The sequence below is a fragment of the Chionomys nivalis genome, chromosome 1 (genome assembly GCF_950005125.1).
Source record: "Chionomys nivalis chromosome 1, mChiNiv1.1, whole genome shotgun sequence".
Taxonomy (NCBI): domain Eukaryota; kingdom Metazoa; phylum Chordata; class Mammalia; order Rodentia; family Cricetidae; genus Chionomys; species Chionomys nivalis.
Window position 1 is genome coordinate 117,298,963 of NC_080086.1, and position 15,431 is coordinate 117,314,393.

The following is a 15,431-nucleotide window of genomic DNA, read 5'->3' on the forward strand; positions in this document are numbered from 1 at the left end:
CTAGTCCTATAAACTTCTCCTTTGGAAATGTGAGCTTGCTGGGCTGGAGAAATGGCTCTGCAGGTCAACTGCTTGCTGTGCAGGCATGAGGACCTAAGATCCCCAGCAGTCATGCAAAAAAGCCAGGTATGGTGGCACAGGGCTGTAACTGCAGAGCTAGGGAGGCAGACACAAGAGGAGCCTGGGCTCTAGCCAGCCAGTCTATCCAACCAAGTGCTCTGGTTCAGCGCGAGGCCGTGTCTGAAAGAGACAGCTGGAGAATGATGGAGGAAGGTACCTGATGCTGACCTCTGGAGTCCACATGTGCATGCACAGGTGTGTGTACACACATATCCACAGCCCCCCCCTCCAACACACAGAGACATAAAGACACTGAAGAGAATTTAAAGATGGGCTGGAGATATGGCTCAGGGGATAAAAGTGCCATCAGCCTAATAACCTGAGTCTGATCCCTGAACACAGTGGAAAAGAGGACTGCAAACTGTCCTCTCATGTCCACATCTGCTGGCACTCCACACATACATAGCAAGTACATATAAAACCAAAGAAGGTCAGATGAGGTTTACTTTTCACTCTGCACGTGTGAAAATCCCTTCATCTACGCGTGTCCTCTACCACCAACACAAGTAATCCTCCAAAACTCACAACACAGGCCACAGAAAGGCTGCACAAACCCGTCATCTCTCTTGCAGGAACTGGGAACGATGCATGACGTCTTACACTTACTAAATTGAAGGTGCTGGAGTGGCAGATGAACTGGTCGCCATCAGCCATGACCAACCCAGACACAGGAGGACAGAAAGCACGTTGGTGGTGACTCTCTCCCAGCAGACGGAGAACAGAACCAGAATGGTGACCCAACTGGAAGGGGCAGGGAGAAGTGGCAATCTTACCAGCTCCACTCACCTCTGCGTAGAAGTGCACTGATTTGCTGTCCGCCAGCTGTAGCTGAGACGTGAGCTCCGCTATCCTTGCCATGTAGTGATTCTTGATTAGGTCCTCCCGGGACTCCACATCCGGGACCTAAGCAGAACACAAACCAGAGGTTCCAGTGAGAAGGGCATTTCTAGTAGAGAAAGCAAATCCACACTTTACACCTCTTCACTGGAACCTCACAGGAGACAGCTCTCCATCCCCTCAGAGGAATGCCAAGCACGGCAGAAGAGCCCAGGCTTCCTCATCAGCACTGCTGGCCTGTGTGGTGGAGCTCCCCAGAGAACAGCACTGCAGTGGAGTACCAGGAAGCCCATGGACCACGTCCTTCCAGACATTTGTTCACTCAGTCCTAGGCTACCCTCTGCTGATGACAGCACGAAAGCACTGATGAGAGAAGATGTCACTTTCCTTGTAAGAATTGCCAAAACACAGAGAGCTCCTACAGGGCTCGCCTACAAACATGTGCCACACACGCACTAACAAGCAACACAATGTGGAGTGCACATACCTCACTGTCTGGCACTCTGGTTAAAACCCCAACCTAGAACATAAAGAAAAAGCAGCGTTAGAAGAGAAGATACACATTTCAGACACAGAAGCTAACAGCCTATAGTGCGTTCTCTTCTTGGTCTGCACTGGCGCACAGGCCATTGGTAATGCAGGTCAGATGGCTGTGGATGATCAGCACGGCTTCTACCAGGAGGCACAAACTGATGACCAATGTCAAATGCTCTTTGAAATGCTAAGTCACCCAACAAATCATCCAGGAGGGACAGGAGGGACAGGAGGGACAGGAGGGTGACCAACTTTGACCCTACCACATCATTTCCAAAGCAGTCACACAGATGGTCCCATGGAGACCACAGTCATCAAATGAGCTGAATGGGACACAAATAAGCACTTTGTGTAAAAACTCACAAGGAAAAAAAGCATACATAATATTACCAAGACATTAATAAACATTCGAGACTTAAATACATATAACTTTAGATAAATTATACTACAACTCCATTTTTCTAAATTTTGCTTTTATAGATTAAGACTCAAAAAAAAGGACTGGGGGTGGCTCAGTAGTAGAGAGCTCGCCTCATACGCACAAGCCCTCGGTTCAGTCCTGACCACTACCATCACCCCTTAAAAAAAGAAAAAGATGTCAAAAACAGGTGTGATTGCAGAATGCAAGTTACTGCCCAAGGTGACAGGGTGGGTGGCAGGCATAAGGACTTAAGAAACCTACAGGAGACCTTTCCTCCATGGGTCTCTGCTAACAAGGAATGACCTCCAGGGGGCAGTCTGCATATATTCTCAGCCATCCTCAAGGGCATCGTTCTTTTATTCCCTAGCCTCTGCCCACGACCTTTGTGGAGACAGTTTCTCTCTATAGCCATGGCTGGCCATGAACTCATGGCAATCCTCCTGCCTGTAGCAGCCAGGTGCTAGGATCATAAGTGTGCCCTGTGTTCAGCTTTCAAGGGTATTACTCTGAGGACTGAGTGCTGTGACTTCACAGATGCCACACTTATCTACCTAGAAAAGAGTCTCCCTTAAGAATCTCTGGTTACAGAAGAGCTGCAATTTTCTCCTCCTCAATTTGCTTCCTTTTGAAGCAAAAGTCCCAATTTCTTTGTTTATCTTGAAGTTAAACACTACTTATAATAACCCACTGATCGCCGGGTGGTGGTGGTGCACGCCTTTAATCCAGCACTCGGGAGGCAGAGGCAGGCGGATCTCTGTGAGTTCGAGGCCAGCCTGGTCTTTAAGAGCTAGTTCTAAGCCGGGCGATGGTGGCACATGCCTTTAATCCCAGCACTCGGGAGGCAGAGGCAGGCGGATCTCTGTGAGTTCGAGGCCAGCCTGGTCTACAGAGCTAGTTCCAGGACAGGCTCCAAAGCCACAGAGAAACCCTGTCTTGTAAAACCAAAAAAAAAAAAAAAACAAAACAAAAAAGAGCTAGTTCTAGGACGGGCTCTAAAACTACAGGGAAACCCTGTCATGACAAACCAAATAATAATAATAATAACCCACTGATCATTTGGTTTGGCATAATCAAATATAACTATATTTGATAAGATAAAACACAAAGCTATGCCTAAGCCCCTTTATTTCTCCCACTCCTTACTCCCATACTTGAAAATGTGGTTCCACACAGAGTCCTTCAACGAGATAGTCGATAAATGGAAGGAATATTCTGACATGTGTTTTCTCAATATTTTCTCATGTTTTACTAACAAGAGTACAAACCAATGCAATCTTGTTAGAACATATTTGACAATGAAGATCAAAAACTTATAATATTCAAGAGAGGGGAGTGGAGAAAATGTATACTCAATAAAAAAAACTTACAATATTCATGTCTTTTGACTCTGTAGTTCTTTCTTTTCTTTCTTCTCTGTATAACAGCTCTGTATGTCCTGGAACTTGCTCTGTAATCAGGCTGACCTGGAACTCACAGAGATCTGCCTGTCTCTGCCTCCCTAAGTGCTAGGAGTAAAGGCAGGTGCCACCACAACATGACATGTAGTTTTTTCTTAAGACAGTACTTTTAATTATGTCTATACATGTATTCCGATGTGTGGGTATATGCACCGTGAGTTCAGTGCCCCCAAAGTTTAGATGAAGGTGTCAGATCCCTCAGAGACAGAGTTACAGGAGGTTGGGAACTGCCCGACCTGGGCACAGGGAACCAAATTCAGGTCCCCCACAAGAGCAGAACAAGTTCTACTTAGTAACTGCGACCCTAACCTAAGAGTGTACTCCAATCAAATCACCTGATATGTGGAAAAACATTGCACAAAAACGAGATGATAGGTAAGAGTGAAAAACATAACCTATGCTCAACCACAGGGAAATTAAGATGTGTTAGATGTGGATACTGTGGGGTCAGTGTCTACAGGGTCTATGTGGATGCTGTGGGGTCAGTGTCTACAGGGTCTATGTGGATGCTGTGGGGTCAGTGTCTACAGGGTCCGTGTGGATACTGTGGGGTCAGTGTCTACAAGGTCTATGTGGATACTGTGGGGTCAGTGTCTACAAGGTCTGTGTGGATACTGTGGGGTCAGTGTCTACAAGGTTCGTGTGGATACTGTGGAGTCAATGTCTATAGGGTCCGTGTGGATACTGTGGGGTCAGTGTCTACAAGGTTCGTGTGGATACTGTGGAGTCAGTGTCTATAGGATCGGTGTGGATGCTGTGGGATCAGTGTCTACAGGGTCTATGTGGATACTGTGGAGTCAGTGTCTACAGGATCGGTGTGGATGCTGTGGGATCAGTGTCTACAGGATCGGTGTGGATGCTGTGGGGTCAGTGTCTACAGGATCAGTGTGGATGCTGTAGGGTCAGTGTCTACAGGATCAGTGTGGATGCTGTGGGGTCAATGTCTACAGGATCAGTGTGGATGCTGTGGGGTCAATGTCTACAGGATCAGTGTGGATGCTGTGGGGTCAGTGTCTACAGGGTCCATGTGGATGCTGTGGGGTCAGTGTCTACAGGATCGGTGTGGATGCTGTGGGTTCAGTGTCTACGGTCTCTGATAACACAATATGCATTAACCTTATGCTGAAACCTAAAATTTGTATCAATGAGATATAATTTTTTTTTTCGGTTTTTCAAGGCAGGGTTTCTCTGTAGCTTTGGTGCCTGTCCCGGAACTAGCTCTTGTAGACCAGGCTGGCCTCGAACTCACAGAGATCCGCCTGCCTCTGCCTCCCGAGTGCTGGGATTAAAGGCGTGCACCACCACCGCCTGGCAATGAGATATAATTTTATAGAAGAAATTTAGTAGTAATATTTATCCAGGATAATGCCATCGATTTTCTTCTTTTTTACTCTCCTGTTATTTTTAGTTACCTCTAATGAACATAGTTAATTTTTATATATAACATAATCATAAAGTCTACTAATTTAAGCAATGTTTTTAATTAAAACAAAATGTGAACATTTGCATGGCTCTGTATTTTTTCCTTCTAGAGATTATTATCTTTTTTTTTTTTTAGAATAATGAACCCATGGTTACATGGTTGAATTTAGTGCTGAATATTTTTTTTTTTTTTTTTGGTTTTTCGAGACAGGGTTTCTCTGTGGTTTTGGAGCCTATCCTGGAACTAGCTCTTGTAGACCAGGCTGGTCTCGAACTCACAGAGATCCGCCTGCCTCTGCCTCCCGAGTGCTGGGATTAAAGGCGTGCGCCACCACCGCCCGGCTAGTGCTGAATATTTTAATGAAAATAATTGATTGACATTTGGCCTCTGAAATGGTACAGGGCTTCAAACAGTCAATTTATATTGGTATTGCTTATTTGGCCTTAAAGCGACCTCTTGGATTGAAGGCTTCATCCCTTTTGAATCAACTGACTGTGAACCAGGCAGGCTTGCTTCTCTCACTCAAGATAACAGCAAGTCAAGGTGGGTTCACCCACAGCCACAGCTGTGGACTTAGCGCTCTGTGTTCACTTAAGCGAGGGCAGAGGATACTTTTTAAAAAATGCTGGAAACAGAAACAGCAAAGTTGGAAAATGGTCTCTTGACCTCGCTGTCTGCACACGGGGGCAGGGCCAGGCCCTCTGGGCAGGGATCCACCATGTGCGGCAGGGAGAGAGACATGCATGGGCAGACTCTTCTCATCCCGGTCTCCTGCTTCGACACCTGAGCAGATTTAAGACCCACCCATGTCACCTCTACTGTGACATCCTCCTCCACCGACTGACCTTCCTGGGATTTCACAACACTCTATAGGGAAAGCTAGGGAAGCTCATATGAGATGGAAATCAGCTGAGGGTGGGAATATTCCACCATGTACAGCAGTGTGTGAACAGAGGCAGCACCGGCTGTTCTCTAACTTGGAACATAAAGACAACATCTGAAATAGCAGTTTAATTCCAATTAGATTTAAACTCAAGAGTCAAAGAGCAGGAAAGAGCAGCAGGAGAGAGGAGATGGCACCAAGGAGATGGAGTGGTGAGTCAGCAGACAACCGGGCAAAAGAACAGTCGCAAAGGCAGAAAGGGAAAATGCAACCAAGAGTGTCAGAGAGCGGGACTCAGTTTGGTTTACCCAGGGGAAATGAGCACAATTCGGCTAGAAGGACAGGCTCCAAGGGCCTTGAATGCATAACAGATGAACTGAATTCTACAGATACCAGGAGCCGCCCAGGAGCTAGAGAGCTCTACTAACCAGACCCTAGGGAAAGCACAGGTGGCACTTGAGAAGCAGGTGGGGAAAGAACCTTTCAGAGGTGATGGGCAGGAACAGAAGACAATGCTGTATGCACACACTAACTGAACACCCTTCTTAAAGCAAGAGCAACTTCCAAATACACCAGCCCCCAGTAAAGTTGCCGTAAGGGTTCAGTGTGCTTTAGGACTAAGGGATCTTCACGTCCCTGGGAATTCTCGTTTACATGCGGGAAAAGTGTTTATCATTATGGGGTTTAAGGAAAAAATAGGCCTAGGCTTTCAGCCACTGACACCGCCACCAAGTACACTAGTTTCCAACACCATCTCCTCAGAAAGCCAAGCAGACACAGATCAAGAGCGGCCTCTGTGAGTTGTTCTGCTTCCCCTCATCTTCAAGAGTCAAACGGACAATGCCTCCAGTTTCACACCCCTACAATCCCATCCAAGGACAGACTGAGATAACACACTCCTGTCCAGTCTGGAAATTATTATGGCAATCCCGGCCATAACTAGCGGCATAACTTCTGGACCAGTGTGGTGCCATGGATACTTCCCGGCCATCACCAACGCCAAGGCCAGCACAAGTGTAAGTGAAAGGAAGGAATGGATGTGGGGGGGAGGGTATCAGAGAGTGGAGAACAGTCAGATGGCAGGGAACAGTCAGGCAGTGGGGAACGGTCAGACAGTGGGGAACAGTCAGACAACGAAGAACAATCAGACAGTGGGGAACAGTCAGACAACGAAGAACAATCAGACAGTGGGGAACAGCCAGATAGCAGGGAATAGTCAGACAGTAGGGAATGGTCAGACAGTGGAATAGTCAGGCAGTGGAGAACAGTCAGACAGCAGGGAACAGTCACACAGTGGAGAACAGTCAGACAGCAAAGAACAGTCAGACTGTGGAGAACAGTCAGACAGTGGAGAACTGTCAGGTGGCAGTCAGATGCTGGGAGACAGTCAGGCAGTGGAGAACAGTCAGACAGTGGAGAACTGTCAGGTGGCAGTCATGCTGGGAGACAGTCAAGCAGTGGAGAACAGTCAGACTCATTGATAAGGCTGACTCTGGAAGTGGCTCACTTCAGTAACTTAAGGGTGACTAGGGCTGTCACACTGCCCAACAATTCTTGGACAGATTTTAAATTCTGGTGTTTGTTGGATGTTTCGTCCATCTATCTGCTATCTAGATTCAGTAAAAACATGCTACCTTTGCTTTACCATTCTATATATACATTTTTTCCTAAACAATCTAAAGGAAAGCTACAGACCAGCAAGATGACTCAGTGGGTAAAGGCATTTGGCACTAGTCCCACATGGTAGATGGTCAAAACCTCCTTCTCTATCCCAGCTCTGAACACTTACACACAATAAGTAAAACATAATAAAAATAAAAGTAACACTGACTTTATAATATCTTATCCTAAAAACTCTGAACAGATCTCTAATGCAGAGGTTCTACATTAGGAGTCACAACTCATTTGGGGACTGCATATCAGACATCCTGTGTATCAGATATTTTTACATCATGACTCAGAACAGTAGCAAAACTACAGTTATGAAGTAGCAATGAAGGAATATTGTGGTTGGGGTCACTCCAATGTAAGGAACTGTACTAAATGGTCGCAGCATTAGAAAGATTGAGAACCGCTGCTCTGGAATTTACAATGCCACAGCCACACCTAAAAAGACAAGTCCTGTGGGGTCTGGACACTGCTGAGACACGGAGAGACCTGTGCATGCCTTGGGAGTGAAAGCAGGCCTGTATACCTGTCACGCATGCGCCCCACTGGATGCAGGTAAGTTGAGACACACCGTACAGTGGTGGTATCAGTGAGCCAGCTGGCGATCCTGGTGATCCTGTGGCGGTGCCATAATTCTCCTCCGCTCCTCACCCGCTCAGACTGCTCTGATGCTGCCATCTCCCCTCTCAGATTTCTCATTTCCTTCCTTCCTTCCTTCCTTCCTTCCTTCCTTCCTTCCTTCCTTCCTTCCTTCCTTCCTTCCTTCCATCCTTTCTTTCTTTTTTCCTTTTTTAAAGACAGGGTTTCTCTGTGTAACAGCCCTAGTTGTCCTGGAACTCCTCTGTAAACCAGGCTAGCCTGGAACTCATAAAGATCCACCTGCCTCTGTCTCCCAAGTGCTGGGATTAAAGGTGTGAGCCACCACTACTGGGCAGATTTCTCTTTCTCTTGACTTTCCTTTTTTTTTTTCTTAATTATAAGAAGAGTATTGTAACTAGAAAACTTTGTAAAAAAAATAGTCGTGAATTCTGTAATGCCAAGAGACCTTTTTCTTTACCTTCTAGGAGAGCTGTTTCTTTACCTTTTAAATGCAACAGTTAAAAGAAGGCAGGGCATGTGAGGCTGAGACCTTCCACCGATGACCCCTGACGGAAAGAGTGCCTGAGTGGTTGTTCTTTGTTACTCACGTTGCGAGTTTGCACTTTCTGGAACACAGTATGAAATTCTTTTAAAGTGGCACTAATGGTCTTTCTAGAAGAGTTAGGTAATTGCAGGGTTGGAAATTTAGTTCACCTAGCAAGTGCAAGGCTAACCCTGGGTCCTCTGAGCAGAGAAGATGGGGGCAGGGTAAAAATTCCAAAACAAACCAAAAAAGCAAGGTAACTAGAAAGTTAGGTGTTGGTCTTGGTTGGAGACACACAGGACCTCATCTAGGAACTGTTTTCAAAGAAAAGCAGAATCATCCTAGATTTTACTTACTAGATTTTCACCAGGAACACGGCGGAGTTACTTTCTAAAGGAGACAAGCTTCCTTTATTGAAGGCACAGGGAAACTGGCATGTAATTTAGAAGGGCTTGTCTGCGTCTCCCAAATTCACCCAAATGGGATTAGGAGGAGGCACCCTTGGGAGAGGGCCTACTGCACATTTACAAAACCGAGACCAAGGCGGCCAGTGTCAACGTGATCACATGTCACTTGACTGGAAAGGCAGCTGACAGTGACCCAGGAAGTGCGCCCTGGAGAGACACCAGCTCTTGGACTTCCCAGCCTCCTGCTGTGTCTGCTATTTTGTTAGGGGGAGGACTGGAACAGTTGGGTCTGAGACAAACTGCAGGCAAGGGCGAGCAGGAGGACACTCACCAGGCTGGTGTTCTGCAAGGGCTCTGCCGGAACCTTGGCTGCACCTTCCTCCTGGCAGGGAGCAGTGGCTCCAGCGGCATTTTCCTGGGCCAGCCCGCGCAGCTGTGCACCACTCGTACTCCGCAGCCTGTCTGCCATCCGCTGGTTTTCCTTCTCCAGCTTGATTCTGGCTAGCTGTGCTTCTAACATCCAATGCTCTTTTTCCTGCTCCAGTTTAGAAATCTTTTCCAAACTCTGTTGAACCTTAAAAAGTAAAAGTATTTTCAATCTTAGAGAATGAGAGACACAGACCGTAGTGGGGCTGTAAAAACAATAAAGACTAATGCTGGACAACATTGAACACCAAACGAACAACCCTAAATTAAAAAACTGAGCCAACCATTTAAAAAATCTGTAGTCATCAAAGGACTTCATGGCAGACAGCTCAGGCAGGAAGTGTGGATCTGAGTTTGTTGCCTGGAACTCATGTTAACAAACAGCCTGGAAGTGGAACTGGACGCTACAATCCCAGCTCTGCAGGGGTGAAGACAGGTGGGGCCTCAAAGATCTCTGTAGTCTACACGGTGAGTTCCAGGCCAGTGAGAGAGCAGGAGTGCAAGGCTCCCGGCCTCCATGGGCCTGCGGACAGCGAAAAAGGAGTTCAAGAGTAAAGAAGGCTACGGAAAGCATCCAGCTCAGACGTGCTCCCTAGATACAGGAAGAATCCTTTGTGCAGTCATGTTTCTGTGAGACTCAAATCGGAAATAGAATTCCTGAAATTCAAGAAATAGACACCAAGGCAGAAAACAACAAAAGCAGAAGCAAAGAATCAGAGAAGCACTGGAATAAACTCTGACACAGAGCCACGGCTTGTCCCGGGTGCCAAGCAGTCTCTCACTTTACTAAACCTCAAAGAACAAAGCACAAAGCTGGGTGTTTGGGGGACGTGGGAGCTTTCTTCAGGAGTGACGGACACAAGTCAGGCCTGAAGAGCACTCGTGTGCTACACAGCAGGAAGTCAATCCATGGTGTCAGAATGCAGGACAAGGGACAACCATAGTCATAGAGGGGTCTGCGTAAGGTGTTCCTGCGGCACACCTGACACAGTGAAACATGCACACACACACTGACAGACATACACACGTACACACACAGATATGTACATGCATACATATACAGTCTTTAGAACTGGTTACATTAGCGTGTATACTTGTAAAAACTGTGGTATGCATTAGTGATTTGTATAGTTTTCTGTATGCTACACTTTTCATTAAACAGTAATTTCATGGTTGGAGAGCTGCCTCATCAGGAGCACTGGCTGTTCTTGCACAGGACCTGTATTTGGTTCTCAGCACCCACATCAGGTGCCCATGAAGGCAAGAAGAGGACATCAGATCCCCTTGGATCAGAGTTACAGACAGCTGTGAGCTGCAACATGGGAGCTGGAAATTGAACCAGGGTCCTCTGAGAAAACAACCAGTATGAACCACAGTAGTACTCTGGAAAAGTAGCCAGTGTTCTTAATGACTAAGCCATTTTTTCCAGTCCTGTAAGGAGTGTTACCCCAAATTAAAAATAAGTCACATGTTAAAGTTATTTAAATAAATCTGTCAAAATCTAAATTGATACCAGTTTATACTAATGTTTGAAAGAAACGGTACCTTTCATGAAACCTACTTCCCTCAACACAACTGACCAACAAATGGAAATAACCCGACGAGTCTCCACCCTCTCCTTCTACTCCTAAGTATTTCTGACATCAGTTTGTAGTGCTGCTACTCGGCACCGACTATGGCAATGAAGTCAAGATGACCTAGAGTTCAATGACTATGCTTATGGTCTTTATCTCTGTAGGAAACAGTCAGTCGTGTCTTAAGTGTCACACACAGACACTTCATTCTGATGCCTTAATGGGCTACTCTTTACTCTAGATACCTTACAAACCGTCCACTTCTGCTTTTTACCATGCTGTTCCTGGCGCCATACCTGCTGTGCGAGGCCTTCCCGACTCTCAGTGGAGCTGAGAAGAACCCGGCGGTTTGCCACTGCTTCCCAGTAAGGCACAGAGTCTGCAAGAGGCTGGGGACAAAAACACTTAAGTCATTAAAGGGCCCTACACACAACACAAGAATGCTGAGTAGGGTGTGATCACAGACCAAGACGCTTGCCAACACAGACCATTTATTATGTGTGAAAAGAAACACCTTTATTATGTGTGAAAACAAAAGCGCATTTATAAAAGGAGAACAAAGAGAGGACATTTGTCATGGCAACTGCACCCCTCTCCAACTCAAACTATGCACTTGTTCCAAAGCAAGGGTGGCGGCAGGACACAACACACAGAGGCAGACAATGCACATGGGAATCTGCTCAGTGAAGAAAGGAAGGTATAACAGGCCCTGAACATCATCTGATGGTCAAAAAAGAGCAGGTGCTTCTTCCACATATTAATCATGACCAATTTGAGATGATATAAACTCAGATAAAAAACATTTAAAAAATATTTGAAGAAAATATGTTTCTATAATCTTGAGAAAAGGGCTTTGGCTGATAATGACCACAACAAAAGAAAAAGATCTACTGGGGAAAAAAAGAAAAAAGGAATTAAAATAAAACAAAGACAAAAAACAGGAAAAAGACCTGTTGAATGATAAACAATATAAAGATCAAAACTTGTAGGGTGGTGACTGGCTCAGTGGGCAAAGGCACTTGCTATCAAGGCTGACAAGCTGAGTTCAATCCCAGGGACCTACATGGTGGAGGGAGAACACTCCTCAGATCATCCTCAAAGTTCTACATACATGCCATTGCATGTGCACGCTGCTGCCACTTGCACCCATTCAAAATATGTAAAATTTTAAATTTTCTATTCTAAAAAAATACCATACCAAAATGGTAGAAAATATTTTCTATATAAACACAATTTAAATTCTTAATATATGGTGGTATCCAGGAGAGGCAGTGATGGACAGGTCCTTGACACATCACATATATGTAAGAAACTGTCAAAGAATAAATTTAAAATATTCTTTAAAATTCTTACTAATAGGGAACTCTTTCGATTCTAGCCAGAAATATTTATTTTAATAGACAGCTTCAACAGACAGCAGATAAAATGAAAAGCTACCCTACCTGACTAGTCAACAAGACATGCACATTAAAACAACAGTAAGAAACCACTCTCTAAACCACACAAATACTGAGCTTTTGTATAAACAAGTGACAGTCCTAAGTGTAGTCTGGAGCACTGAATTTACAGTAGAAAAAAAAAAAGAGATAAATTTATAATTTCTTTTAAATACGGTAAGAATATGTGGTCACTGAAAAAAATCAGAAAATGCAGGAATACATTATTTTGCTCCCAATCTTACCACTCATGTGACTCTTCCCTTTGTTAGACTATGTCTAAATGAAAAAAATTGACTGTAGTACATGTGCACATAGACTGTGAAACCACTTGAATTTATTCTTTTAGAAGCTGTCACCGCCTAATGCATTGTATCTAGTACACACATACACACAACACACACACACACACACATATATAACATACATATGTATGCTATAAACCACTATTAATGATTGCAGGCATGTGCCACTATCCCTACCTGATGATCATTATTCTACTGTCTCTCTGGTATTTCACTCTATGAATGTGCAATGGTTTAGCCATTTCACTGCTGGTGAGTGTATAGGCTCTTGCCTGGTTTTCACTGCTGTATGCAATGCCACATGTAGTGAGTACAGTTTGTGTTTTAGAGTTCCAACTACAAAATACATATAAACATTATTAAAGCAGAACACTCCAGGTAAATTATCCCTATTAGCAGGCTCAATTCAGGGGTAATCATAAGTATCAGCTTGATATGTATGCCTGGGCCCTTTGCCATTTATAAATATCTCAATAAATCTATGCACATTGTACAGAATTCCTTGTCGTTATTTTCTTAAACCTAAGTTTCACTATACAATTTGCCTTTTGCATTCAGAATGTTTTAGGGATCTGTCTGTCACTTGTATGTGGTGCCCACTGTATTGCTGTTTGAATGAAGCATAGAGCTTTAGACTATGGCTGCTTCATGGTTCATTTAGGTTTCCTTTGACTGATGAGCACTGAGAGGCCAATTCTGGCTTTCACCATTAAAGTAATACTGTCGCAGCCCCTGCAAACATCTTTCAGGCACATGTGTGGACCACTAAGAAGTCGAATGCTAAAAGCCACCAAGTTTGCGTGTTTATAGTTCTTCCGCTCCATCTCTTCTGGGGGCAGCCCTAGCCATGTGCCAGGTATCCTGCCTGGCACCCCAGAGTTGTCTAACATGTCTTTATGACTGATTCGCCAGAAGGGAATTGCTGATTGCAAGTCTGTGAATGCTTCAGGAAAACAGAAAAAGACATACATGCAGTGGTGCGCCAGTCCACACAAGATGCAAAAAGTATGAGTGACTATCAGCAGCAACATACCAACCTTTCTCAAAGCCTTCATGTAGGCAGCAGCTTTCTTCTTGTACTGGAGCATGCACTCAGCTGAAAGGGGACTAATGAATCCACTGGCTGTCTTGGGCCCATAGCTCAAGGAAGCAATGAAATAGTCCACGTTGTTGCTGAAGAAAGATGCAATCTAAACACAGCATGACAAGAAAACATTCCATTTTCCAACAGTGATCTAACATATTACCTAACAGTTCTGCAGTGGTTCAAATGAGAATGGCCCACACGGGTTCATATGTGTGAATTTTGGTCCCAGTGAGTGGAACTATTTGGGAAGGACAAGGAGGTTTGGCCCTGCTGGAGAAGTGTGGACTTGTTGAAGGAGAAGTGTCACCAGGAGTGGCTTTAAGGTTTCTAAAGTCCGTGCCAGGCCCAGTCTCTACCTGCAACTTTCGGATCAGATGTAAGCTCTCAGCTATTGCTCCAGCACCACACCTAACCCCACCGTTACGATTGGACTCTGAAACTGTAAGCATACCCCTAGTGAAATGCTTCCTAAGTTGCCATGGTGCTTCATCACAGCAATCTGACCATAACTAAGAAAATCGCTCAGGGCATTTTCAACACCTGCCCAAAGCCTGCACCTATTTATTTGGGAATACCTTCAAAATTTGTGATACAAAGAAAACACCAGTAAACACAAAATGACTTCAGACATGCCCTCTCTGTTTACTTCCTGTTCCTCTGTAAGTGACCTACCGGCTTTCTTTTTAGGGACAGGCTCTCGCTATGTAGCTTTGGGTGGCCTAGAACTCACTATGTAGACCAGGCCAGACTTGACCTCACAGAGATCCACTTGCTTCTGTCTTCAAAGTGCTCGAATTAAAGGCATGCACCATGCCCACCTGTAGGTGTTTCTTCTAAACTATAACTTCTGTACTGATCTCAAGCCATCTTTGTGGGTTTTTTTTTTTTTACCGTTAGCTTTGAATATCTCCTATTCCAACAGAAAAGATATGACATGAGCATCTTAAATACATAATCTCTACCTAAACTTAGTTGTGTAAAATCTTAACTTGTTAATCATAAATAGAACAGAAAACAAGACTAAAAACGCAGATTCTTGTCATTCACAGATGTAGCATTGTGCAGTCTATGTAACAGCTACAAAGAACCATGACGGCAATTTTGCTGAGCCAGATTTTGAACTTAGCAGTGCTATATGAAGTGGTGATATAAAGAAAATGCCTGACTAAGTATCCTTGCTATAAGAAGAAGTCCTGGGTACACTAGCAGGTGTTTCATCTGGGTAAGTGTGTGATTGTTGAGTGTTCTACCTTGACAAGCATTGCTCAAAACTAAGCACCCAAACTCTACTTGTCTCAGGTTTTATTTTTTATTAACCTTTTACAGCATCAAGTAAACCTCAAGGTTATCTACGATATGGCCCATGTGATTGAACATTTAGTAACAGCTGGCAGTGTTGGGGGAGGTTGTAGAACCTTCAGGGTATGGGGTCTTGTTAGAGGAAGCAGCCCCTGGGGAGGGCCTCATGGTAACACCCCTGCTAGTCCCTGCAGGTCTCCTGCCTCCTGACTGCAAATGTCATGTCACCAGTTCCAGGTGCCTTCCACGTGCCTCGCCGCCACAGATCCACCATGGAAGATGTATCACCTCAAACCAAAAGGCAAATACAGTAACAGACATTCCAAAGTGGACAGGGGAAAGACCAAGAGGCCTCAGCCGTACACAAAGAACTCCAGGCAACTAAGGAATGCTCCAAGGGGGAGAAATGGTCCCCCCAGGGAAGAGCACAC

The 15,431-nt window shown here is 44.9% G+C and overlaps 1 protein-coding gene across 1 annotated transcript in view; it reads right to left on the minus strand.

Annotated features, from left to right (window-relative positions):
* The window catches only part of Ppp1r21 (protein phosphatase 1 regulatory subunit 21), a 66,592-nt gene that overhangs the window by 6,096 nt on the left and 45,065 nt on the right, over nucleotides 1-15,431 (minus strand). The window contains exons 15-19 of the mRNA XM_057781471.1: nucleotides 13,652-13,804; nucleotides 11,170-11,262; nucleotides 9,205-9,447; nucleotides 1,445-1,477; nucleotides 907-1,023 (exon numbers count right to left, since the gene is read on the minus strand). Of these exons, the coding sequence (XP_057637454.1) occupies nucleotides 907-1,023; nucleotides 1,445-1,477; nucleotides 9,205-9,447; nucleotides 11,170-11,262; nucleotides 13,652-13,804 (639 nt within the window). The remainder of the gene's footprint in view (nucleotides 1-906; nucleotides 1,024-1,444; nucleotides 1,478-9,204; nucleotides 9,448-11,169; nucleotides 11,263-13,651; nucleotides 13,805-15,431) is intronic.